Source organism: Balearica regulorum, chromosome 1 (assembly GCF_011004875.1).
Source record: "Balearica regulorum gibbericeps isolate bBalReg1 chromosome 1, bBalReg1.pri, whole genome shotgun sequence".
NCBI classification, from domain to species: domain Eukaryota; kingdom Metazoa; phylum Chordata; class Aves; order Gruiformes; family Gruidae; genus Balearica; species Balearica regulorum.
The window spans coordinates 60,581,127-60,606,341 of record NC_046184.1 but is presented as its reverse complement, the minus strand read 5'-3'; the positions used below and the strand labels follow the sequence as shown (position 1 = coordinate 60,606,341).

The window sequence follows — 25,215 nt, the reverse complement described above, 5'->3', positions numbered from 1 at the left end:
TTTACAGTTAACTTGAGCAACTGATGAAAGTGGACTGCATGGACTTCTCTGCTTGCAGAATTTTGGCACTGGAGGTAGAAGCAGTAACAAAAGGCTGTGAAGGAGGGAATGGTTTGAGGTGTCTGACTGGCGCCGTTCTTTTGTAGGGAGAGTGGCAGTTCACAGCTGTTGGCCAAACTACATTTTCCTAAGAAGGAACTGCCTAGTTACCGTGGCATGTATTTTTCCTTGCCATGTGTGGTTATTTGATTAACCAGTTTAGATTAGGATTGGACTTCTTTGCTATGCTCTGTATTTACTTTAAGTTGGAGTTTTGGCAGTCAATATCATCTCTGGTTATTGATCATGCATCAGAAATTCAGACAAGTATACATAATGCACCACGCTGGAGAAGCTATGCATCTCTGTTCCCCACATAATTTGTATTGGGATTTCTGTTGCAGTGCAAGTAACAATATCCATTCCTTTTTGTTCGTATCCACTAGGAATTCTCACCTTCTTGTACTTTTTAAGATGGGTGCTTGCATATTGTCTCATATTCCTGTTCTCCTTCCCACCCTGCCCTGTCCTTCACACACACATGCAGAGCGTGCAATCATTTCAGAGTAAAAACATGTGCTTTGCTTCCTAGTTTTCTGAAAAAACTAAGATAACACTCTTGAACACACTCCGCACACACAAATACAAGGGAAAAAACCCTCTTAACCTGTTAGAAAAAAAAAAAAAATCCTTTCTTCAACTTTATATGTTGACTGTTCATCAAACTTTTACTCTTGTGCTGAAGCAGAACATATTTCCGAAGTGTCAGGACCCCTAAGAGGACATTAGTGCAATATTCTAATGGGGAAAATATTTTAAGCTGTAATGGATTTATTTGGTTTCTGCTGTAATGTTGTTGCTGTAGTTCAGGATGACTGTAATTGGTAAAACTAGTTGTTGCTTTGTCATCGTATTGTTCTTATTTAACTGGATTGAAGGAGTAGTTTGTTTTTTCCCTAATATTTTTAGAGATAGAAAGTAGAGCAGGTAAAAGGTTTTCTACAAGCTGTAAAAAAAAAAAAAGGCTTCTGCTCACACAGATGTTAACAACCAAAGTAATTTTAAATTAACTGGGAAGAGGTTTTAAATGTGGAGGATCATCATAACAAAGCCAATGCGTATTTTTTTTTTACATCAAGGCAAACTATGCAGTTGGGGTTGTAACACTTGATTAAGAGTAGTTCTGGTTTCCTTGTGGTATTTTAAAAGCTCATTTCAAGCTGAACAGTTGAATTCCTCTCTGCCACGTTATTGGTGTAATATTAATTTGATTGGATTACAGACTAAAAAGTGTAGAGATTTTTTGCCAGTTTCTAAATGTTTGTGTTTAGCTAAACTTTGTGTGGATAAAATGGTTGGTGTTTTTTTTTTTTTAATGCCAGTGTGTTCCTGGAATAAAAATCCTGTTGATTTAAAATTTGAATAAAGAATAAAAAAGAAAAGATTCCCATGTGAGGAGAAAAACATAGCAATCTAGACAATGTAAAGACATAAAAGGCATTGTGTTTATAAAAATGTGTGAAAACAATAGCTGCTAATTTCACACCCCATGGGACAAGAGAGTACGAAATGTGCTTTAGCTTTAGATAACAGAGTTGTATCCACTAGCCAAGCTGGTTTACAGAGCTTTCTCTTAGTCTTTCTGCCACTAGAGGCTCGGTAGGCCAGGTGCCAGCTGAGGTGTTAGCAAAACCTACCGATTTCAGGCTTAATCTTTTCACCTACCTTTTCTCTTTCCTTAATGTGTTCATTATTTGCTAAGCATTACTCTGTTCTTTGTCCTCATTTTTTTTTGTTTCTAATGCAGCTTGCTTTGTATGGGTGAGATATGGAACAGCACCAAAATCCGGCACCCTGGAAAGCAAGGGATTTCTACCCTGTGACAAAAGAATACCGCCTTGACTTCAGAGATTGCCTAATCCCAGCTGTTCTGATAATATAATTAAGGCTGCCTAATGTCTTTAATTTTGCAACCAGTTTGTGTGAAAGGGAGAATTTGGCACTCTAAAGGCTTAAACGCTAAATAGCAATCTCAAGGCGCCTAATTAGAATTCTCTGACATTAAGCTAATTGGTGAAACTGTATTTCAGCAGCTTAACTTCTTTATTAATTTTTCTTAGGATTTTCAATGAAAATCAATTGATGAGCTGTCAGTATTTTTTTTTCTTAAATATAATTTGGTCTTTAGTGCTCCTGTCTGAAGCAGGCTGAAAGGCCCTGGACTAACTATGAAATCCATTGAATATTATCACTGGCATTCCATCCTTTTTCTTTAATCACTTGCTCTTGACCTAAATAATGTGGTTATTGTGAGACTCTGCTTTGCCAGATAGTCAGAGCTCTTACAGACCAAGAGTCTGGGAGTGAAATTAGCAAAGTATGACGCTTTTCAGACCAACAAATAGTAGCGAGTTGGCATACTGGGGGTGTAACTTTATTAGCTCAGAGAAGGGGAGGGATGGCTTGGCTTTATAATCCCTATGGCATGTGGAATTAGATTTTTGAAATTTTGTGATCAAGAAATCAAATACAAAAACATTTTCTGAGTGAATTTTTTTAAATGTTCTGTTAAATGTTTAAGTCCTGCTCAAACCTGTTGAGATCAAATATACGCCATGATTGATTTCATAGAATCATAGAATGGTTTGGGTTGGAAGGGACCTTAAAGATCATCCAGTTCCACGCATGGGCAGGGACACCCTGCACTAGACCAGGTTGCTCAAAACCGCATCTAACCTGGCCTTGAACAATTCCACTTGGATGTTGACAGGCTGAGAGAGTTGGGATTGTTCAGCTTGGAGAAAAGAAGGCTCCAGGGAGATCTAATTGCGGCTTACCAGTACCTGAAGGGGGCCTACAGGAAAGATGGTGAGGGACTATTTATCAGGGAGCACAGTGACAGGACAAGGGGTAATGGGTTCAAGCTAAAGGAGGGTCGATTTAGATTAGATGTTAGAAAGAAATTCTTTACTGTGAGGGTGGTGAAGTACTGGAACAAGTTGCCTGGAGAAGTTGTGGCTGCTCGGATAGTTCCTCTGTATTCCTCCCAGGCTACCTTCCCTTGCTTCTACCCTCTGTAGGCTTCCTTTTTCTGTTTGAGTTTTTCCAGGAGCTCCTTGTTCATCTGTGCAGACCTCTGTGTGGTTTTGCCTGACTTCCTCTTTGTTGGGATGCATCGCTCCTGAGCTTGGAGGAGGCGATCCTTGAATGCTAACCAGCTGTCTTGGACCCCTCTTCAGGGCTTTGTCCCATGATACTCTATCAAGCAGGTACCTGAGAGGCCAAAGTCTGCTCTCCTGAAGTGCAGGGTTGTGAGCTTGCTGTGCACCCTCCTCACTGCCCTAAGGATCTTGAGCTCCACCGTTTCATGGTCACTGCAGCCAAGGCTGCCCTTGAGCTTCACATTTCCCACCAGCCCCTCCTTGTTGGTGAGAACAAAATACAGCATGGCACCTCTTGTTGGCTCCTCTGTCACTTGGAGAAGAAAGTTGTTATTGATGCATTCTAGGAACCTCCTGGATTGCTTATGCCCTGCTGTGTTGTCCCTCCAACAGATACGAGGGTGATTGAAGTCCCCCATGAGGACCAGGTCTTGTGAACGTGAGGCCACTTCTATCTGTCTATAGAGGGCCTCCTCCGCTTTGTCTTCTTGGTCAGGTGGCCTGTAGCAGACCCCTACTATAATGTACCCTGACCCTGCCCTCCCTTTAGTCCTGACCTGTCAGCTCTCAGTTGGCTCCTCATCCATCCCAGGCAGAGCTCTGTGCACTCGAGCTGGTCATTGCCGTAGAGGGCAACACCCTCTCCTCTTCTCCCCTGCCTGTCCTTTCTGCAGAGTCTGTATCCTTCCTTTCTAGCACTCCAGTCATAGAAGACTCTTTCAAAAGAGTCTAGTTCTTATTTAACAAGACTATCAGACATCTTAAAACTATGCACATTCCTTCCTTTTACTTTTTCCCTACTTTTGAAATACTTCCCTCGCAATCTAGTTTTTGGAGGCTCCAGTGGGTTCTCCTTCCTAATATGCTTCATAAAAGATGATTTTATTTCTCATGGAAATCTGATTTAAATGGGCTGTGACATTGCAGGTGAGTTGCAGGTGACTGGATTTCTTCTGACAGTTGTGAGAGGGTATTGCCTTGTAAATGCTAATGGTACTACAAGCATCAGGAAGGGAAAGAGAGTCTTTAACACCTTCTGCCATGCCAAGGACAGGTTTAAAAACCACTTACCAGTTTTCAGAAAAATCTGTCTGTCCAGAGCAGAAATAGGATTCCATTTTTGTCAAAGGTTAGCATACAGTGCGTGTTATTGCTGGTTTTACAATTTAGTGACTGAACACTAAGTGTGCCTTATGTCTTGTAGAGTAGACTGTCAAATATAATCCAGTCTTGCTCTTCATGAAGGCCAATGGGAGTGTTTTATTGCAAATCAGATGTCCGTCTTGAGTTTCCAGGTGTTATTTGTTATTTTTTTATTCTTAAATGCATTTGTGATGCCAGTGAAAAGGGTAGCTTGTAATTTAGTTAGCTGCTTTACAGTGTCATTTGCCATATGCCTTAGTTAGCCCAGCTGGGGCACATAGGTAGAGGAAAGAAAATGAAGGCTAGTGGCCCACCCCAGTGGTAGAAGAATGAGATGTTTGCTTTCTTGTTTCCAGAAGGCAAGGAAAAGTTGGTACTGTATCTGATGGAGACAGTTAAAATTCAGTTTAATTCTGCACATACAGAAATTAAATTGTACAACTGACTCCAGCATGTCTTAGCTTGTGGTAGCTGAATACCTAGCTTGTTCAGCCCTATAGTGCTTCGTACACTGGGAGCGGCCATTTGTGGCATTGGGAGCTGCTGCATTTTTAGTTCTTCTGACACTTGAAGCTGCTGTAAAACAAGAGTCTCAGAACAGGACTGCCAGGTTTTAGAATTTACACTGCTTGCTTGCAAAGTTAATCATTGTGAACACTTAAAATGTATCATGTAATGCAAGTTTAAGTGTTTTAGGAAGCTGTTAGTGTCTGTGAAGACAGGTTGAGCAAACTGCAGAAGCAAAGCAGATTGGAGAGCAAAATAACTCAGATCACTAACTTTGGTAGTCTTTTCCATTTATGGCTATTTTTAAGATGTAGAAGTAATTAATGTACATATACAGGAAATAATTGGTTTAAATTGCAGCATTTTTGAAGGATTGTATTGCTGGGGTTTTTCCAATTCAGCTGTGTTATGTAAGCTGTGTTATGTAGCTGCTTTGCTTAAACTGTAGATGCTTTTTTTTTTTTTTTTTTCCCCAAGGGAAGGATGTGGAAGAGCCTTGCACTTTCCACATAGTAGAACTTCTAGAAAAAGATGGCAGGTGTTGAACCAGGTGAACTCACTGTGGGTGTAATTGGTTTTTCATAGATTGTGATTGGCAGAAAGTAGCAGGATAAAAGTGTGTCTGAGTGAGGAAGCTGCCTACATAACCTGAGATATGTCTTGCCAGCTGTCAAGAGCAAAGGTTGCTTTTCAGTCCCTTAAAAAATCTCTTTTAGTTCTGCTTGTCCAGCAGCAGTGGTAACTATGGACCTTTTGTGCTTCAGTCTGGTCTAGCAAACTGTGCACTGCTTCCAAACTCTGTGCTGCTGAGTTGCTTCCCCTCAGGGTCCCTTACAGTCACTTGGGTTTCTGTCTTGTCCATTTTAAATACCTCCTGGGAAGGGGCAGTCCAAACAGTCTTTTTCACTTTTAATAATAGAATATCTCAAAGTAACTCTTCCCTTACTGCTTTACTGCTGTTATGCCATCCAGTATTAGGAGAGAAGCTGGTATTGCCTCCAAATCTTGTGTGTAATTCAGGGTTGTACATTTAGGGTATTAAATCTTTAAAAGAGTTTGTGACTTTGGGAAAGAAGAAGTAGATCAACTGGATTATAATGTAGCAGCTTAGGGAAAACAATTAGTAAATGGATAGCATAGAGATGGATGGGTATGCTAAGATATTGTGAAGGAAGGATTAAAGCAAACCAAAAAGGGATAAATTCATAGACTTAGGCCATTATTCTACTTAATTTGCTTTCTACTATGAAATAATTTCTCTAATATTGCACTTCAATTTAACAAGGCAAAAAACTTGTGAGAAAAATATCATTTGAGAAACAGGATATTTTTTAACTGACAAGAAGTATAAAGGTAGAAATATTAAATGTGTGTTTCTCCCTGCCCACCCCTTCCCCCCATTTCCCAGACCTGGAGAAGTATAATTTTTCCCTTGATCCAATTGTTTTGTATTTCCAGCTTCTTTCTCTTCTGTTTGAAGATTTGTTCAAAAAATTTAACTCTGAACTGAAAAAGATTGCTGACCAGGTTATCCCCAAGCAACGTGCAGCTCAGTTTGATGTGGTGAAGCATATGCGTCAAGACCAAATCACCAATGGCATGGTCAATGCCATCTCCACAGTAAGTACTTTTGTTTTCGTTCTGGTATGTAAAGTTTTTCCACCATAGTGAATGATGGAAATGTGTAAATTTTGTTCTGATGACTCTGCTGTCTTTAGTCATGAAAGCAAATCTATTTACATTCTTTATAGATCAAAATTGCAAAACTCTGTCACGGGCTGGGCTTTTGGAATTCACTGAAGAATCATTAATCATCAAACCACTTTTTATTTCACCATTTATTTCAAAGTGATGTTTTGGTGTTTGTGAAGGAATAGTAGAAACAAGCAAATTTAAAATAGTGATCATGTTTGTATTTATCCAACTTGCTGTCTTCTAGGTTCTACTTGACTATGTGGTTCATGGTATTTGGTATTTTTTATTATCTGGATTTAGCTAGGGTCAGGTTACATCATATGTCCAAAAGGAGGTTGAAAAACAGCAGGAAAACATCATGAACAGAAGACAACTGGGGGGAGGAGTGCGTAGGCAAAAAGAAAGAGGAAAAAAAGCTGAATTTTGAGCTCTTTGAGGGTGGTGCTTTTTTATTCATATGAAGTTGCTAGTATAAGCAAATTTGCAGCACAGAAATTAGTACTTCTCTGCTAATGATATTGAACTACTTAACGGAAAACTGCTACATGCTGTATTATTGCAAAAAAAACCCCATAATTAGGCCTTTAAATATTTGTCTTGGTTAGATTTTAGCCTGTGTCTACCTTCTACTAGAATGGAGATTTTCATTCGTGCTGGTGGACAAGAACAAAAATACAGTTACTAACTTTGTCTTTTACCTCACACATCTGCAAAGAGCAGTTTGTGCAATGGTTCCTGAAATCTAGCTACTAGCTTGTGAATTACTTTGAAATCAATGATTTTTAAGAAAATTAGATTAGTCTAAGTATTTTAGTAGCTGGTAAGAATTCTGCAACTTAAATAATTTTTAATCTTTGGAACTCTTGAGAGGGCTTTTCTGCCTAGCATGAAACTGAGGTTTTTCTTCAGTTCTTGTAAACAAAATTAACTCCACAAATTGCATCCAAAACCACCAACAGTCTGTTACTTACAAATCCCAGCGTTGAAGCTTATCACTATTTAATTTTGAGTGCCCCAAATGTAGTTAAATCTCTACAGTGCACGTAACCAAAACAATTGACAGATTTGTTTCTCTAAATGCTAGTGCTTTCTTCTAGCTGGTGCCAGTTTTTCCATTTGGACTGACAGAGATAAATCTGCAAACTATTCAGTAAATATTGTAAAGTCTTCCTTCTTCCACTATCTTTGGACTTTTTTTTTGCTGCCATATAAGCAGTTAAACACCATCTGCTCTTAAGCATTGAAAATAATTTCTCAGGAACAATGCCCAGTGCATACTATTCAAGAGATTAAGCAAATACCATAAAAATCATTCTTGGAAACAAAAATCTCCAATCTCTCCAGAATGCTTCAATGATAGTCTCAAAGAGCATGAAGTAACTCGGCAGATTCATAATTACACCAGTAGCATGCAAAAGAATTTGTAGCACTACAGCATCAACTGTACAGTGGTGTTCAGTGATAGGTCGTCTTTTTACCATGGAAAATACCAGAAGAGACGGTAGGTCAGGCAGTAATGCCACAGGCCTAATAGATATTTCAGCGTCTGCAGAATCATCTGATGCTGCTGAGGGAGCAACCTTCAGTTCACAGGAGTTTTCAGTAGGAAGTTCTCCACTGGGGATGGTGTCACAACAGCCTTGGCCCCATTTTGGGGTTTTTTGGACAACTTTTGAAGGAGTCAGTCTGTCACTTCCAAAGCACGAAGAATTTTTCATATTAGTTCTTCAGACAGCATTTTTACCTCCCTGTTCCTCCAGTCTTTGAGATTTCACAGCCTTCTGGGCAGTGAAGAAGAAAATACGTGCTAGTTTATACTGCAGATGCAATCATTTCTAGCATGAGGAAAACCTACTCATTTATTGTATTCTTCCATTTATATTCTGATAACTCTCAGTCCTTAAAGAATAAAATGGTCAGTGAGTGAACCCTTCCCGAGAAGGTTGAGCAAGTGGACAGGTTTCTTTTGACTGACTCGCCGTTGGTCATTATGTCTTCCCACTTCCTGTAACAAGGAAAGAAAGGGAAGTTCTGCAGACTATTTGATAGTCTTCTCTAGTGAAAGCAAATAGCAAAATCATTCAGATGGGTGATAGTTTCTTGTTGTTCATCACAAAATGGGATTGTGCTGTTAATGTATAAATAAAGAAGCCAAGCAAATCACCCTCCAAAAGGATTTCAGTGTAGTACAGCAAGTGAGCTCCAAATAATTTGTTAGAATTGGTGAGCTGAGGTTATCAAAAAGGCTACAGGAATTAGCAGAAGGCAATCCTTGGGAAAGTGTTAGCTTTGATATCTTCATTGTCTTTGGACTGACCAGTAACATGGTGGCTGGGGTAAATAGTAGTAATTGGGACAGAAATTTGCTGTAAGCACTGACTCAGGTACTGGGAATTGTATATGGAGTAGATGTCATGAAGTCAAAATTGCAGCACCAGATTTCAAGATCTTACAGTACAGATTATTAAATCTGCTTGGAATGGAAAGATAATTGTGTCCTGAACTCTTCTGTTCTCCTAATTAAAACCACAAGTGATATTGCCTGTGACAGTCCTGAAACATAAAACCTCTGACGTACGCATGGATTTTGCATTTCATATTTGATATAATCCTACCAGAGAAGTTGGATAGACCTAACCACCCCCCCTTCTTCTGTGAGAAGACACATCAGTGAGTCTTTTTCCTCTTGATTTTGAAACCAGAAGGCTTCAAGAAAGTACAGACAGCTTTGATGTCAGACTTCCCCAGCATAAAAACCTGTCTTTCCTACAAAAATAACAAATCACAAAAAAGGCAGAACTGAAAGTTTGTGGAATCTATTGTAAAAGCACATTTCACTCAGAATATTTTTTTTTAAAATACTTGAAAAAATACATAAAGGGAGAACAGAAAATAACATAATTTAGCTAAATTTGGGTATTAATTTACCTGTGAGGGACAGATGATTAAGAATCTTTGTGTGATTGAATATATAATAGCAAAGTAGCCTCTCATCTGAAAGAGCAGTTCTTTTGTTTCAACTTTTTTTAATACTTAGGACAAGTATGTTATAACTGGTACTTTATATCCAGATAGGTAATTAGGAACTTGTTTAGTATAAATGAGCAACATTTGCTTTGCAGAGCTCCTCAGATATCATTCTGTCTAGATACTGAAAAAAGACATGTAGTGTCAAGACAGGGATAAACTGCAATAACTTTTTTAAAACTTTATTCTGCAGGGAAATTGGTCTCTGAAGAGATTTAAAATGGACCGCCAAGGTGTGACACAAGTATTGTCCCGCTTGTCTTACATATCTGCTCTGGGAATGATGACTAGAATCTCTTCTCAGTTTGAAAAGACAAGGAAAGTGAGTGGTCCTCGGTCACTACAACCATCTCAGTGGGGGATGCTCTGCCCATCTGACACTCCTGAAGGAGAGGTGAGGAACTTCTCTTTTGCTTTCAGTATTTCTTGTCCTGAGGAGTGGAGACACTGTTTATTTTTAAGCAGGTGGTCCTCCATCAGAGGAAGAATTCTGATGAGGAGGTTTTTGGAGAGATAAATTATCCTCAGCCTGATAACACAACTTGTGTACCTTCTCCCATCCATCTATTTGTATCCTGATCCTCCTTACTATATTGCCTTTTTTCTCCTACCTGAGTGGACTGGCTGGAAACTGTTCAGAAATCATTTGGCTGTATGAGAATGACATGAGGCTTCCCGTTTTTGCAGCACAGCTACTTGCTTTCTTTTGATCAGAGCAGAAAGAGAGGAGTCCTAAACTTTTATCCCTTTGTTCTGTAACGTTCTGTTTTGAAGTTGCAGCATCAACCTGCAATTTTTCTAGCAATGTATATTATTACAGAAACAGCTTTAGCCTTTAGCTTGATGAAGAAAAACACCTTTGTATGTTTTACTTTAAAGACATCATCCAGCTATTTCAACCAAAAAATTATGCTGACAGTCTTTTTTCTTCTTTTTTCTTCTTTTTTCTTCTTTTTTCTTCTTTTTTCTTCTTTTTTCTTCTTTTTTCTTCTTTTTTCTTCTTTTTTCTTCTTTTTCCTTCTTTTTCCTTCTTTTTCCTTCTTTTTCCTTCTTTTTCCTTCTTTTTCCTTCTTTTTCCTTCTTTTTCCTTCTTTTTCCTTCTTTTTCCTTCTTTTTCCTTCTTTTTCCTTCTTTTTCCTTCTTTTTCCTTCTTTTTCCTTCTTTTTCCTTCTTTTTCCTTCTTTTTTCTTCTTTTTTCTTCTTTTTCCTTCTTTTTCCTTCTTTTTCTTCCTTCTTTTTCTTCCTTCTTTTTCTTCCTTCTTTTTCTTCCTTCTTTTTCTTCCTTCTTCTTCTTCCTTCTTCTTCTTCCTTCTTCTTCTTCCTTCTTCTTCTTCCTTCTTCTTCTTCCTTCTCCTTCTTCCTTCTCCTTCTTCCTTCTCCTTCTTCCTTCTCCTTCTTCCTTCTCCTTCTTCCTTCTCCTTCTTCCTTCTCCTTCTTCCTTCTCCTTCTTCCTTCTCCTTCTTCCTTCTCCTTCTTCCTTCTCCTTCTTCCTTCTCCTTCTTCCTTCTCCTTCTTCCTTCTCCTTCTTCCTTCTCCTTCTTCCTTCTCCTTCTTCCTTCTCCTTCTTCCTTCTCCTTCTTCCTTCTCCTTCTTCCTTCTCCTTCTTCCTTCTCCTTCTTCCTTCTCCTTCTTCCTTCTCCTTCTTCCTTCTCCTTCTTCCTTCTCCTTCTTCCTTCTCCTTCTTCCTTCTCCTTCTTCCTTCTTCCTTCTTCCTTCTTCCTTCTTCCTTCTTCCTTCTTCCTTCTTCCTTCTTCCTTCTTTCTTCTTCCTTCTTTCTTCTTCCTTCTTTCTTCTTCCTTCTTTCTTCTTCCTTCTTTCTTCTTCCTTCTTCTTCTTCCTTCTTCTTCTTCCTTCTTCTTCTTCCTTCTTCTTCTTCCTTCTTCTTCTTCCTTCTCCTTCTTCCTTCTCCTTCTTCCTTCTCCTTCTTCCTTCTCCTTCTTCCTTCTCCTTCTTCCTTCTCCTTCTTCCTTCTCCTTCTTCCTTCTCCTTCTTCCTTCTCCTTCTTCCTTCTCCTTCTTCCTTCTCCTTCTTCCTTCTCCTTCTTCCTTCTCCTTCTTCCTTCTCCTTCTTCCTTCTCCTTCTTCCTTCTCCTTCTTCCTTCTCCTTCTTCCTTCTCCTTCTTCCTTCTCCTTCTTCCTTCTCCCTTCTTCCTTCTTCCTTCTCCTTCTTCCTTCTTCCTTCTTCCTTCTTCCTTCTTCCTTCTTTCTTCTTCCTTCTTTCTTCTTCCTTCTTTCTTCTTCCTTCTTTCTTCTTCCTTCTTCTTCTTCCTTCTTCTTCTTCCTTCTTCTTCTTCCTTCTTCTTCTTCCTTCTTCTTCTTCCTTCTTCTTCTTCCTTCTCCTTCTTCCTTCTCCTTCTTCCTTCTCCTTCTTCCTTCTCCTTCTTCCTTCTCCTTCTTCCTTCTCCTTCTTCCTTCTCCTTCTTCCTTCTCCTTCTTCCTTCTCCTTCTTCCTTCTCCTTCTTCCTTCTCCTTCTTCCTTCTCCTTCTTCCTTCTCCTTCTTCCTTCTCCTTCTTCCTTCTCCTTCTTCCTTCTCCTTCTTCCTTCTCCTTCTTCCTTCTCCTTCTTCCTTCTCCTTCTTCCTTCTCCTTCTTCCTTCTCCTTCTTCCTTCTTCCTTCTTCCTTCTTCCTTCTCCTTCTTCCTTCTTCCTTCTTCCTTCTTCCTTCTTCCTTCTTCCTTCTTCCTTCTTCCTTCTTCCTTCTTCCTTCTTCCTTCTTCCTTCTTCCTTCTTCCTTCTTCCTTCTTCCTTCTTCCTTCTTTCTTCTTCCTTCTTTCTTCTTCCTTCTTTCTTCTTCCTTCTTTCTTCTTCCTTCTTTCTTCTTCCTTCTTTCTTCTTCCTTCTTTCTTCTTTTTTTCTGTATAGAATGTACTGGAGGAACTCTGAACTTTCTGGCATAAATATGTAGTCAGTATGAGCTAGTCTCATTAAGCGGCTGAAATAAAATTGCATTGCATAAGATACTTGGATATTTTTCATTTTAAAATGGTAAAGTTTGTGTTTGAACATACAGGATATCTGGCAAAATGATAGACTGATGTTGTATTTCCATTATGCTTCTAAGTAGCTGTTACAATGAAGAGAGAAATACAGGGTTAAACATGGATGGATAACTTAAGAACTACAACTTCATCGCCTGCATTTTTTATTAGTTTGTAAATGCTAAAACATTACATCTCAGTGTGATATAGAAATTTCTTTCTTGCTTCTTTCCCAATTTTCAGTGTAATTTGTTTAATTTCTTTCACTTTATACTTTTGACTTTGTTGTTGTTCATAAGTACAGTTTTGTAAGAAAAAGATGTATAATATTAATACTTTGGAATAAAATGGATAAAAGATGTATTTTTTTATTTTAGGCTTGTGGTTTGGTTAAAAACCTCGCCCTCATGACTCACATTACTACAGATATGGAAGATGGCCCGATTATTAAATTAGCCAGTAATCTTGGAGTTGAAGATGTCAACTTGCTCTGTGGTGAAGAACTTTCATATCCAAATGTGTTCCTTGTTTTCCTTAACGGTATGTAACTTTTCAGCAGTCCGACTCTGATTTGTTGCTGATGGAGAGTTAGGCTTCGGAAGCCCTCCAACGGTTTTTGGAGCACAGTCAACCACAGATGCCATTTTCCAGGTGTAGATAATTTCATCTGTAAATATTTTGATAGGATTAGGCAGAGTAGATAGGCCAGATGATGGCACTTAGTTGTCTGAAGTTGCGTCCTCAGAACTCTGACTGCAAATGTGTGTAGCTGGGAAATGGAAGCTTTTTCAAATTTTAGTACTGTTTTTAAGCACACTTGGATAAATAGGCACAAAAATATGTGTTCTATTACAGATTTGTTTGTTTTTCCAGGCACTCAGCAAATGAGAGGCCATTCATAAAGTACTTTCAAAATAAGAGAATAACGCTGCTAAATTTGTAATAACTTAAATTTACAAATTCAGAGCTTCATTCACAGGAAGTATTTAATTTTACTGTAATCTTTATCTATTTTTGTACATATTCATGCAAGTGCCTTTAAAACAGAAAGGAAACGTGAATTGTTTGCAAAGTTTAGCAATGCTATTCTCTTTAAAACTACCTTTTAAAGAGCAACTTGCTTTGTGAATGATTAGAAGAAATTAGACCTTGGAAAACAGGCCTCTTTGTTAAAGGAATGATATGTGCTTTGCAGCTGCACGCTTATGTTCCTCTTACAACTGACCTTTTAGAGTTTCTAAATCAACAGGTACTATGATATCAGATTTCAAAATACTGACATTTTAAAAACTACAACTGTGATTTAAAAATAGCCTTTTGTCAACAGCATCCACTTCCAGGGACTAGTATTTAATGTCTGTCACCATGAATAAGTTCTCCATTTACCTTTGAATTAAACAGCAGTTGTTCTTCAATCCTGCCTTTTCCCCGTAACATAAAAGCAACACTTGACCAAACTGCGTTCCTTTGCTCTGCTTTTCTGTAGCAGTATGTTAAAGATAAGGTTCAGTGAAACCACATGCACTCTTTTCTGTCTTGTTTTATGGTCCAAGGAGGAGTGCAGAGCAGAAATACTCGATTCTTCCTTTACAAGCTCAATCTGTGGTATGAAACAAGATGGTTATCTTCCCAAATGTAGATGATCTTGTACTAAGTGAGGCAAAACAATTTACTGTTCAATCTACTAGTTTGTGGGTTTAATCCATAAAAAAAAATCAGTCTTGTGGATGGCTGACTTGATTCTGATTTAAACTTGTCATCTAAGAGGGCAGAAAATCTGTTAAGTACAAATCCTTTAAGCTATAAAGACCTTTGGATTGTCTTATAAACTCCCTAAAATATCATGCTTTGTCTCCTCCTTTAAAGTTTTGTTTAAAATGACACCATCCTTATTTATATTTTATATATTAAGATTACTTTGGTCAGGTGACTCTTTAAATGAATTTTACTCGTTTGTTCATCATGCATCACAATACTTAAGTACGTGCTAAAGTGCCCTTCTAAGATAGCAATGGCTTGTGGAGCTAAATTCCTGAATGAGTAATTTTGGTGCTGCTGTGAGTGATCACATATATCAAAAATATCATATCTTTCTAAAATTTCTGCCAAGGCAGCAGGACAGTTGCTTGGTCTGTTCTTGGAAACCTTGGATCCGTTCCAGTACAGGTGAAATTGCAGGCTTCAGAAGTCTTGTTTGCTTGTACGCTAATTGGTAAATGGGCACCTGAGCAGAACCGTGTTTGAAGAAAGCTGGATGAAGCACACCATTTGGTTTCTGAAGCTATTTGGAGGCAAACAGATAAATGACCTGTGAAATTCTGATGCTTTTTTTTATGTTTACTGAGAGAAAAAAGAGCCAATTCTTATTCATGTCAGAAACGGGAAATTTTATGACAACTCTTATTATTTGCACGTAGAAAGTACTTCTGTGTATGCTAGATGTGATCAGAATTTGTAAGCAGAGTTTCAGATATGCTAAGAATGTACCATGAATTTATTCTTTTTCTGAATAGGTAACATCCTTGGTGTCATACGTGATCATCAGAAATTAGTCAACACGTTTCGGATAATGCGTCGAGCAGGTTATATCAATGAATTTGTTTCCATCTCTACAAATCTTTCTGACAGATGTGTTTACATTTCCTCTGATGGAGGGAGACTGTGCAGGTAAACATCTCATCAGAATTATTTCACTAGTGAACTTACTATAAACACTGTTTTATGCACTGTATCTCTGGGCTGAGATTTTCACAAGTACAGATTTAAGCAAATTCAGTAGGGCCTTTGAGCATATCTTTTCTCCTTAAATAGCCCTCATGCAAAACAGACAGATTTGAGAAACATATTATATAGTCAGCAACTTAAAAAATAAAAAAGCCCAAATAAATCTATTTTATCTGTAAACAAAACTCAAAACAAAATGTTTCTTCTATCTTCTTTAATGCCCCCCTCCCTTTTTCTTTTTCAAAATCAACCTGATTGGCAACTCTAGTAACGTCCTATGTCTTTGGAGGGATTTTTTGCTTACTGTGAAGCAAGAAACAAGAAGCCACTTGCCTGATATCCCATGGGTGTGATACCACATTTTAGAATGAGAAGCTACTCTTCAAGGGCCTTTACTTCTGGTACAAAACTTACTCAGGCGTGCATACTTGTTGCTGTAATACCAAGGAATACATCTCACAATTTTGGTTTATTTCATTGTTTACCCTTAAGCAGGTAGGGAATTCGATAAACCTATAATGAAGGTCTTTGCCTTGAGATGCTTATGCTCTTACTTACACAGAAGGAGTACCTGAATAACAGGCATGTCACAGAGGAAAGCAAAAAGGAATTGGGTGGCTAGACTGAGAAAGAGTGGAACATAATATTTTGAGATAGAAAGGTTGATACATAGTAGTAAGTAGAGACTCCAGTCAGATTATGGCAGCACTGTGGTAGGTTATTTACAAGTAAAACATCTCCAGGCCCAAGTAATTAGCCTAAAGAACAAAGCATAAAAGATGAACAAAGCAGAGATTGGGAGAGGCACAATGAGTTAATAAATATATGCATATTTTAGCATTGACTAGCTGTGTGCATATTTTGTGCATACTTTAAAAACTATGGTTGCCATTCCACCTTATTCATTAACTGAATCTCAGAGCATGCTGAATGCAGTTTGAGGCACGCTAGAGGCTTCAAAATAGTATATGAGCAAACCGTCAGTTAATCATGGTCAAGAGATCCAGAGTAGGGGCATATTCAGTGGCTGAGAAATCACTTTTCCAGTGAGGGCTAGTATTGGCCATGCTGCAGGTTTGGAGATGCAGCAAAACTTTCAGTTTGTAAAATACAGACAAGTGAAATCATGTGGATTTCCAGGAGTTTACCAAGTTTGCTTTGTGGCACCCCCCCCCACCCTGCAATTGTTCAGATATCCCTATTAACCATTTAAAAGTGCTCATTAGTCTTCGAACAATTATTTAGACTTCAGAGGGGACTCCACAAGTATCTTGTAGCTATTTGCTGCTCTTTATAAGAGCAGCTTGTCCAAATAGCAACAGCCCTTGACGTTTCATTCTTGCATGCCATCCTTTGTGTCAGTGTTTTCTTGCTGTAAGGAAGCCTTCAGAGATCCATGTGCTGTTGAAATTTATGGATTCATCTGAGGTCACCCATAGTAAATGACTGTGCTTTACATCATGTAAGTAACAGCAAAATACATTCTTGCATGTGGACACTTGAGCACAAACTGTTCGCTCAGTGTTGCAGTCCCTGCAGTATCCATAGAACTTAATGCTGTTCTTAGCTTTGTAGTTTGGGAAATCTTATATCTCTTAAAGCCATCAACAAAATGTGTGAGTAAAACTTATAAAATGTTAATTTAAAGATTTAGAGGGGGGAAAGAAAGGGCCTCCTCCTTCACATTGAAATCTTAATTTTTCTTGTACACTTTTTGGGTACTTCACAGACAATATGTCAGTTCAGGATATCTGTGTATCAAACCAAGGTATGAATAATTACTGGTCGTATTTACGTGGCTATATCAGTTAAAGGTAGATAAATTTTAAAAGTGGTTTATAAAATAGGTTGTGCATAGGCAGAGTTCTTAATGTAAGTGTAAATTAAGTTACCCAAGCTACCTGCCTAAGTATTTGCTATGATAATTTTTTTTTTTAATTGTAGACCCTACATAATTGTCAAGAAGCAAAAACCTGCAGTTACAAACAAGCATATGGAAGAACTGGCTCAGGGATACAGGTACACAATTCAAGTAGACCATATTCATCGTCACTAAGCAAATACTGTGCAGAAATACTTCAGTCAGTCAGTATTTCACAATCTTGGGGTCAGCTGTGTAGAGAAGTCTACTGTCCTGTATAAATGAATAATCAGTGTATTGGAGGTTTTCTGTTTGAAGTCAAATTAAGTCTGGTCGTCTTATTTTGTTACTGCTATGATATTTGGAGATTATACAGAATAAATACATCTCACAGCCTCATCTTTCTCCAAGCGGAAGGCCTGAGGCACTATTGTCCTTCTCCTGATTGAAAAATCAAACACTTCAAAGGAATATCGACTTGACCGCCCTCAACTAGGCACATTCAGAATTAATTTTGAAACTCCTTGCAAATTCTTAGTTTGGGTGTTTAAAAAACCACACACAAAAGCATTTAAATTTAGCTTTAACTAAATTTTGCAAAATCATCACAAAAACTTATTAGATTACCTTTATATTTGCCTACATTTGTAGTGATGATGAGTACATACAGGAAAAATTTATTTAGTTGTTCAAATAAGTAACATTAGTCAGTCAGACTGTGTGAAGCAGTGAATGGTCAAGGGGATTAATTAAAAAAAATAGTTTTCTTTAAATATGAAAAATATACAGAACTTTTCATGTAAAAGTATTTCTCCAGTTTGTCCTACACATTACATTCCTTCCATATATGTATTATGTAGTTTTATTTTTGCAGAAATAAAAGACAATACTTCTAATGTAATTGTTTAATTTAACTGTAGGAATTTTGAAGACTTCTTGCATGAAGGCCTTGTTGAATATTTGGATGTGAATGAAGAAAATGACTGTAACATTGCACTATATGAACATACAATTAATAAGTAAGTACACATTCAGACTAAACACTGGTACAGGAGAAACTTTCATAGGGTGACTCACTGAAATGCAAGCATATTAATAATGTTACTGTTTTCACACATACGCACTGCTTCCCCGCTAATGGTTGAAATGATTCCAGATGAAAGCTAAAGAAAGAAATTTGTTTACAGACATCCTAAATTATCCTTGGAATAGTTACAAAAAACGGTTTAGCTTTTGGGTTTTGGGAGATCTGTTCCTAACTCTCAAAAATACAAAAAACATAAAGATATATCCTTTGTTTCTCTGGATGTGGCTTTTTGTTGTTGTGGTTGTTCTAATCATTGGGCTGCTCATCATAAGTAATTTTATACAATAGGAATCCAGAAGGTAAATGATTCCACGTGTTAAATGATGATCGTAGCATGTAATTGTCATTTGGAAAAAATCTCTCTCTCTTATGGCTGTAGAGGGACCTTAGTCAACCTGCTTACACTAAATGTCTGAAGTATTGGAATGAGACCTTCCCGTTGACTTTTGGATGTATTAATGGGCCCTGATAAAAATGTCAGTATCATTCTATGTATTCTTTACCACCTATGTTCAACCCATTCCTGATATGTGATTTTCATTTAGAAAGATTTCCACATTTGTTGTGTTTCCTATGTATATAAAGGACCTGGTGCTTGGTTTTTTTGTTTTCCTCTGTCTTGTGATTAGAGAGCCCACATTAAAGGAAGCATTATTTTAATTTAAGTCCTCCTGTCTTCTTTCTTTTTTTTTAATGTTTCTCTGACAATATCCTGTCAACTGAAGGCTGCATATAAGGTGTGAGAAGTTATATCCATGAAATGTTTGATCAGTAGATTTATGCAGAAAATGCATTTTCTACGTGCTCTGTCCTGGTCAAGTACTCACAGAAGCCAATAGAAATACATCATTGATTTCAGTGGAGTTGGATGAGACCTTCAGTTATCTTTAACCTTTGCCAAATGAAATGCATTAACTCTGCTAATTAAATTGTATCGCTCCTGCCCAGGCTTTTGAAGACTTTATCACTTTAAGAAATTAGTCTTAGCATGCTCTTGTCTGGCTTCTGTATGCATGAGTGTCATGGTTTAACCCCAGCCGGCAACTGAGCACCACGCAGCCGCTCGCTCGCTCTCCCCCGGTGGGATGGGGGAGAGAATCAGAAGGGTAAAAGTGAGAAAACTCGTGGGTTGAGATAAAGACAGTTTAACAGGTAAAGCAAAAGCCGCGCGCACAAGCAAAGCAAAACAAGGAATTCATTCACCGTTTCCCATCAGCAGGCAGGTGTTCAGCCATCCCCAGGAAAGCAGGGCTCCGTCACGTGTAACGGTTACTTGGGAAGACAAATGCCATCACCCCTTCTTTCTTCTTCCTCTAGCTTTATATGCTGAGCATGACATCATATAGTCATATCCCTTTGGGGTCAGCTGTCCCGGCTGCGTCCCCTCCCAACTTCTTATGCACCCCCAGCCTGCTCGCTGGTGGGGTGGTGTGAGGAGCAGAAAAGGCCTTGGCTCTGTGTAGGCACTGCTCAGCGGTAACTGAAACATCCTTGTGTTATCAACAGTTTCCAGCACAAATCCAAAGCAGCTACTATGAAGAAAATTAACTATATCTCAGCCAAAACTAGCACAATGATCAAAGAAGAGCACACACAATTGCTGTCATTTGTGCCAAAATTAAATAACTTCCACAAAGCACCAGAGCTGAAAAGTTTTAAGTTACAGGACACCTGACTCAGCTAGGAAGATTAATGGGAGCGTATCACCTGAAATCACTGTTTAATCAAACATAGAAGGAGGCAGTGAACTTCCAACAGACTAGTGTGAGGAAACGACTCCACAATAACTGCCAAAATGTTTGGGAGATTCTTGTGTTGTCCATCAACTTGTTTTGAGTTTAGCTTCAATGCTCGTAGCTAATAGTGCCATAAGTATCTGAGCTTGCACTGTATGAACACATTGCTCCTTGTGTTTAGTAATGATATTCCCTACATCCTGAATAGTTGATTTGTGTACCCCATTCCCCCAGCTGATCATCTTGCATTTTAAATGGTGTGACCATGTTGGTACAACTCGTTGTGGTAATACAACCAATACAATCCACTATTGTGAAGTATCCCATTAACATTCCTGCTTTTGTAATGTAGGCTTCTTTTAGCTACAGTATCCTCTCTTTACCTTTCCAATCCAATTAAGAGTTTTTCTTTGGAGGATTTGACTCTGTTTAATGCATTCAATTTCTTCCTTACCCATTTGTAACTCTGATTTTCAGACTCACGAGGTTGCCTTCCTTTCTTGGGCCCATTTCTGGCAGTAGCATTTTGACTTGCAGAAATTGAACTGCTCTGTAAAGTTTGAAGGTCTCTCATTAGCACTGTGGAATACTTCATAAGATACTAGGATCTGCATATGTTGCATCTTTGGTTGAAATAGGATCGACCTCAGTGGAAAAATAGTTGTGTTGAATACCCTATCTGAAAGTGTATATGCAGTTCTGTGTGCTAGTACCGTCTGAAGAAATTGCTAACTTCACTATCAATAAGTGTTAAGCCTCTTGTTTTATTGTTTGAGAAGTGTCAGCAGTTCTGTGAAGTTCTACAGAATGGGGGAGCAGTCCGTGCTTTAAGTTTGCTTCTGGCTCTTGAGACCCTTTTGCAATTACTTGACTGCAGTTGGGATTCTACCATTCATGCTTTCTTAAGACAGGCTTCAATTAACATAGCTGCTTTTTTATCAAGCGGAGAAAAATACTGGCTATCCTCTGGCCAGAAGGTGATGTTTAGGTTGCTCAAACATTTTATAAAGATTTCTGGGACTGATAGATAATTTCACTAGACTTGCACCTCAGGGTTTCCAGATTTTTTTCAGATTTCATTTTTTCCAGTAATACTTACATTGTTTATGTAAGTTCGTGCTGGTCCTTGCCTTCGGTCTGTATGTATTTGTGGGTAATTCCTCAGCCTTTATGAGCTTGTGATGCTTTGCTGTCTTTTGAGTGTTGTCATAATAAAGATTTTTTCCAGTCATTTCTTTTGCAAAGTCTTAAAGTTTAGTAATCAAATCAATTTGTTTAATTAATTAAAAAAGAATCTTCCAAAAGACTTCTAAGAGAAGTCTAACATTAAAGAAATGATTTTCAGAATGCAGTGGGTTTAAGTCAGTGGAGGAAGCAATGTATGCCTAAACCCAAGCTCTGTGTAATAACTCCAGAACATTGTGAAAGATATGCTTTGGATGGGTTTACTTATAATTATCTTTATTTCAAAATTCCCCATTTCCAAGTTACTTATCTTGATTTAAAAAGCAGGTCTGCACCGGCCAAGCTTTATTGTACACACCATCCTTAGTTATTAGTCACTCCACTTGCATCCCAATGCACGCTATGATTTAATTGTCTGTGAGCATGGACTTTCTCCTCTGAAGCTCTTGCCAGGTAGAACAAATTTTGTTCTCTCTCAGTCTTTACTCTTTATCCCTGTCTTTTTAATTCTCATTAGTACTGTCTTTTAACTACATAATCACTTCAAAAATATTTGCAGAGCTTTTCAAATAGTGTTTTATTATGCTATATCACCCATGGCACTGGATCTAGTTTGGGCACAGGTGTTTTCCCTCTAACTGGTATTATATAACTGACCTTGGAAAACTAAAACTACACTTTTATTTTTTTCAATACCTGAATCTGTTTTGCTCTTCCTTCCTCCACCTCCCCAGTGGATTTCTAGATCTCTCAGACTGGTCATTTGATGCGGAGGACTCTCATTACACAAGAAGACATTCCTTAAGGCATTGTGGGTCTTACTGTATAAACTGATGTTTTATTGTCTTACTGACCTCCCTCAGGTTGTCATTATCTGGAGGCTTTTTCTCCATGATGGAAATTCATAAACCCTCATTTACTTCTTGATTTCTTTTCATGTGGAAACACTTAAAGCCAAAAGAAAGGGTTTTTTTGGTTTTGTTTTTTAAATAAAAATCCCATAGTGAATCCGTATTTTGAGATCCTACTGACTTACATTTTCCTGAACAGAACTGAATTGAAGTATTATGAATACTGCTAAAGTAAATAAATTCTAGTCAAGATGTTTGTTCATAAGGCTGCTTTAATTGGTACTTTTTCTTTTAAGAGAGACAACGCATTTGGAGATTGAGCCTTTCACGCTTCTTGGTGTCTGTGCTGGGCTAATTCCATATCCTCACCACAACCAGTCCCCAAGAAACACTTACCAGTGTGCCATGGGGAAACAAGCAATGGGTAAGATTCTTTTTTTTTATTCCTTTTTGGAGTGTTACGTAGTTTTTGAAGCTACATAGCAAAAATGACAAAACAGAGAAATTTTTTCTTTTCTAGTTCACGTACAAGCTTTGCTAGGAGGAGGAGAAGAGCACTTCTTTAGCTTTGAGGAAGAAAGAATTTACCTCTAAAAGTTGGAAAAATTAAAAGGGAAAAAAATACCAGTCAGTTTTACTTAATTTATCTTAATACTGAAAGTAAAATTGGAGAAACTGGGGCGCTATTGCTTTTTGTTGGGTGTTTTTTTATAATTGTTATGACTTTGAAGTTTTCAGCGTAGCTGAAGAATTGGAAGGGTGGGAGTTCTTCATCTTTATGCTGCAATGTACTGTGAGTTTCCAGACAAAAAGAGTTAAAAAGTGTTCTCGCAAAGAGAGACAGAGCACGGAGGGAGGGGAATATCCCTGAATAGTTGAGTAGGTGTCCTAAAAATAAATAAATAAATAGTTACATTGACATTAGAGAATAAGAAGAATCAAAATGGGAAAGAGTGCCTAGTTACTTGAACGCTTCCTGCAGCCATAGTTTAGATTTTGGGCTTTTTTGGTTTTGGATGAAGAGGGCAAGTAATGGCCTCTCAGCAAAATGACTGAAACAAAATTAATTTCCTGATCACTTAATAATTCTTTTTACAAATACGATAGCTGATCATTAAAAACCAACCACTTTGTAAATTTGCTGTTGCGGGTAATTTGCAGTAGGTAAGTTCAAATCTTTCCTTTAATACACAGCTAAACTAGCTTTAAAGCATCCAAGTCATACGGCCCATGATCAAGCCAGAGTGAGTCCCAAGAAGAACCTGACCAGTAGTAGATCAGTTCAGACAGCTGTGTTCAGGCTTGTGCTGTATATGCCAGTTTTACATCTTGAATTGATGGCTTGCTTGCAAGTTGAGAGCTATAGCAGAACTACTCTGTGTCATGAAAAAACTACCACTTCTGTTAGGTTTACTAAACCATTTGTTTTGTGCTGTGTGTTCAAAACTGAAACATTGCACCTTTTGTTGGACTTCTCCAGCAGAATTAATAGCAAAGTAACTGCCTTGTGCTGAACTGTCATTTCAGCATATCAAAATAGCAGAAAATAGCAACAGATTAATGTCCTCCCTTTAAATTAAAAAAAAAGAAGAAAAAAAAAGAGGAGCGATGCAATCTTTCTCCTTATAGTTCTCCCCCATCCCATTATCTTTCCCCCACCCCCGAGTCTCTATTTTATGACTATTAGTCTCAGAAGGTTTGGTTAGTTACCACACACAGTTAAGCAGGATCAGTGTGTACAGAAAGCCAATTCAGTATCTGTGGAGTTCTTTTGTAGTTTTCTGTGTGAAGGTTTTTTTCCCGTTTTGTTTTGAGTGTCATTTGCAATTCATTGTCTGTGTTTTCTGAGGTTGGTGTATTCAGCTGCTTTGACCCTAGGTCTTGCACATTTAGCTCCTTGGATACAATCCTCTGACGTTCCTGCTGACGCTAGGAACACAAAAGCCATTGAATATCTTGAGCAATAAAAAAAGCCTTTGTTTCGGTTTGTTATGACAAAACACCTGACTCAAAGAATAAGCAGCTAGATAAAAGTACATTTTAAAAGTTGGCACATGACCTGAACTATATTTTGCTCTGCCTGAAGTATCTGCAAACACCTGAAGCTTTTTTGTAGTAACTACTTAAAAACCCGCCATCCTTAGTGGCCATATGTAAGGGCAGAAAAGATTTTTCTCTACACTTATTGACCAAATGAGACCTAGAAGATATTCCTGAAACATTACACATACATTTTTCTGTTTGTATTTATGAAGAGATGTGATGTAGTGCTTCAACCCTCCACCTTTATGTAACCATCCACCCTTCTTGCTTTCTTTCCCCATCCTGAAATTGCAGAGCAGTTTCTGGCCCAGCATTGTCATGTGGAAAGTCTCATGTCCAAGTCCACTGTGTCATTCCCTCAGCTGTCAAAACCTGGGGGCATGGAGGGAGCCCCTGTGGCTTGGGCTGGGAAAGGAAAGCCTCGTGCTACTCAACACTGACCCCCTCTGACCATGTCATGGGGCTCTGCCAGCAGCTTTGGACAGTCTTTGCTCTTTTTTTAACCAATACCAAGCTAGGGAAGGTTGTGAAAGCACAAGTAAATGGAGAGTGAACGTCAGAGCTTGCAATGGATTCTGTAATCCAGTATCCCTGACAAGTGTTAGGTATTAAAATATTAGTGTTTCTGCAGGATAACATTAAATGTCCTGAAAAATACCTCCCTTTCATGGGCAGAATGAGTCATTTTGTTGGAGGAACTGGGCTGCGCTTAGTGAGCAAACTGGATTTCAGTGAAATGAAATTGAAATTAAATCCCTCTGTTTTGGCATAGATAATTACCATATGTTGCAGGTTGAACTGTAAGACTGAGGGGAAGTTATGATTAGGTGGCAAATACAACAGCAGCTGCAAGGACCTCAGTTGAATGTTGACATTTCAGTGCAAAGCGAACAGTTGTAGCTTAAAATCTGAGAAGTATTTAAGATTAAAATACAAGGGTCCGTACTGTTTGCATTCCATGTGTTGCTAAAATAATGTTTAAGAGGATCAAAGGCTCCTACAATTAGAGAAATAATTTTAACTGGAGCTTTTAAATTCCATTAAGACATAGAAGATCAGTCTGTTTTACACACTGTACCTCTGTGACTGTGAGGTGTTGTATAAAAGCCTAATGTAAGAAATGAAAATATACACATTTTCCTGCCAGTAATCCACCATATTGCACATGCACATGCGCAT

General features: G+C 38.2%; 1 protein-coding gene across 2 annotated transcripts in view; it reads left to right on the top strand.

Moving 5' to 3' along the window:
- POLR3B (RNA polymerase III subunit B) overlaps positions 1–25,215 on the top strand; it is an 87,980-nt gene that overhangs the window by 25,665 nt on the left and 37,100 nt on the right. For both annotated transcript variants that reach the window (XM_075754009.1, XM_075754019.1), the window contains exons 13-19: positions 6,309–6,470; positions 9,766–9,966; positions 12,927–13,089; positions 15,063–15,216; positions 17,218–17,292; positions 18,055–18,153; positions 22,290–22,417. In XM_075754009.1, coding sequence (XP_075610124.1) covers positions 6,309–6,470; positions 9,766–9,966; positions 12,927–13,089; positions 15,063–15,216; positions 17,218–17,292; positions 18,055–18,153; positions 22,290–22,417 — 982 coding nt within the window. The remainder of the gene's footprint in view (positions 1–6,308; positions 6,471–9,765; positions 9,967–12,926; positions 13,090–15,062; positions 15,217–17,217; positions 17,293–18,054; positions 18,154–22,289; positions 22,418–25,215) is intronic.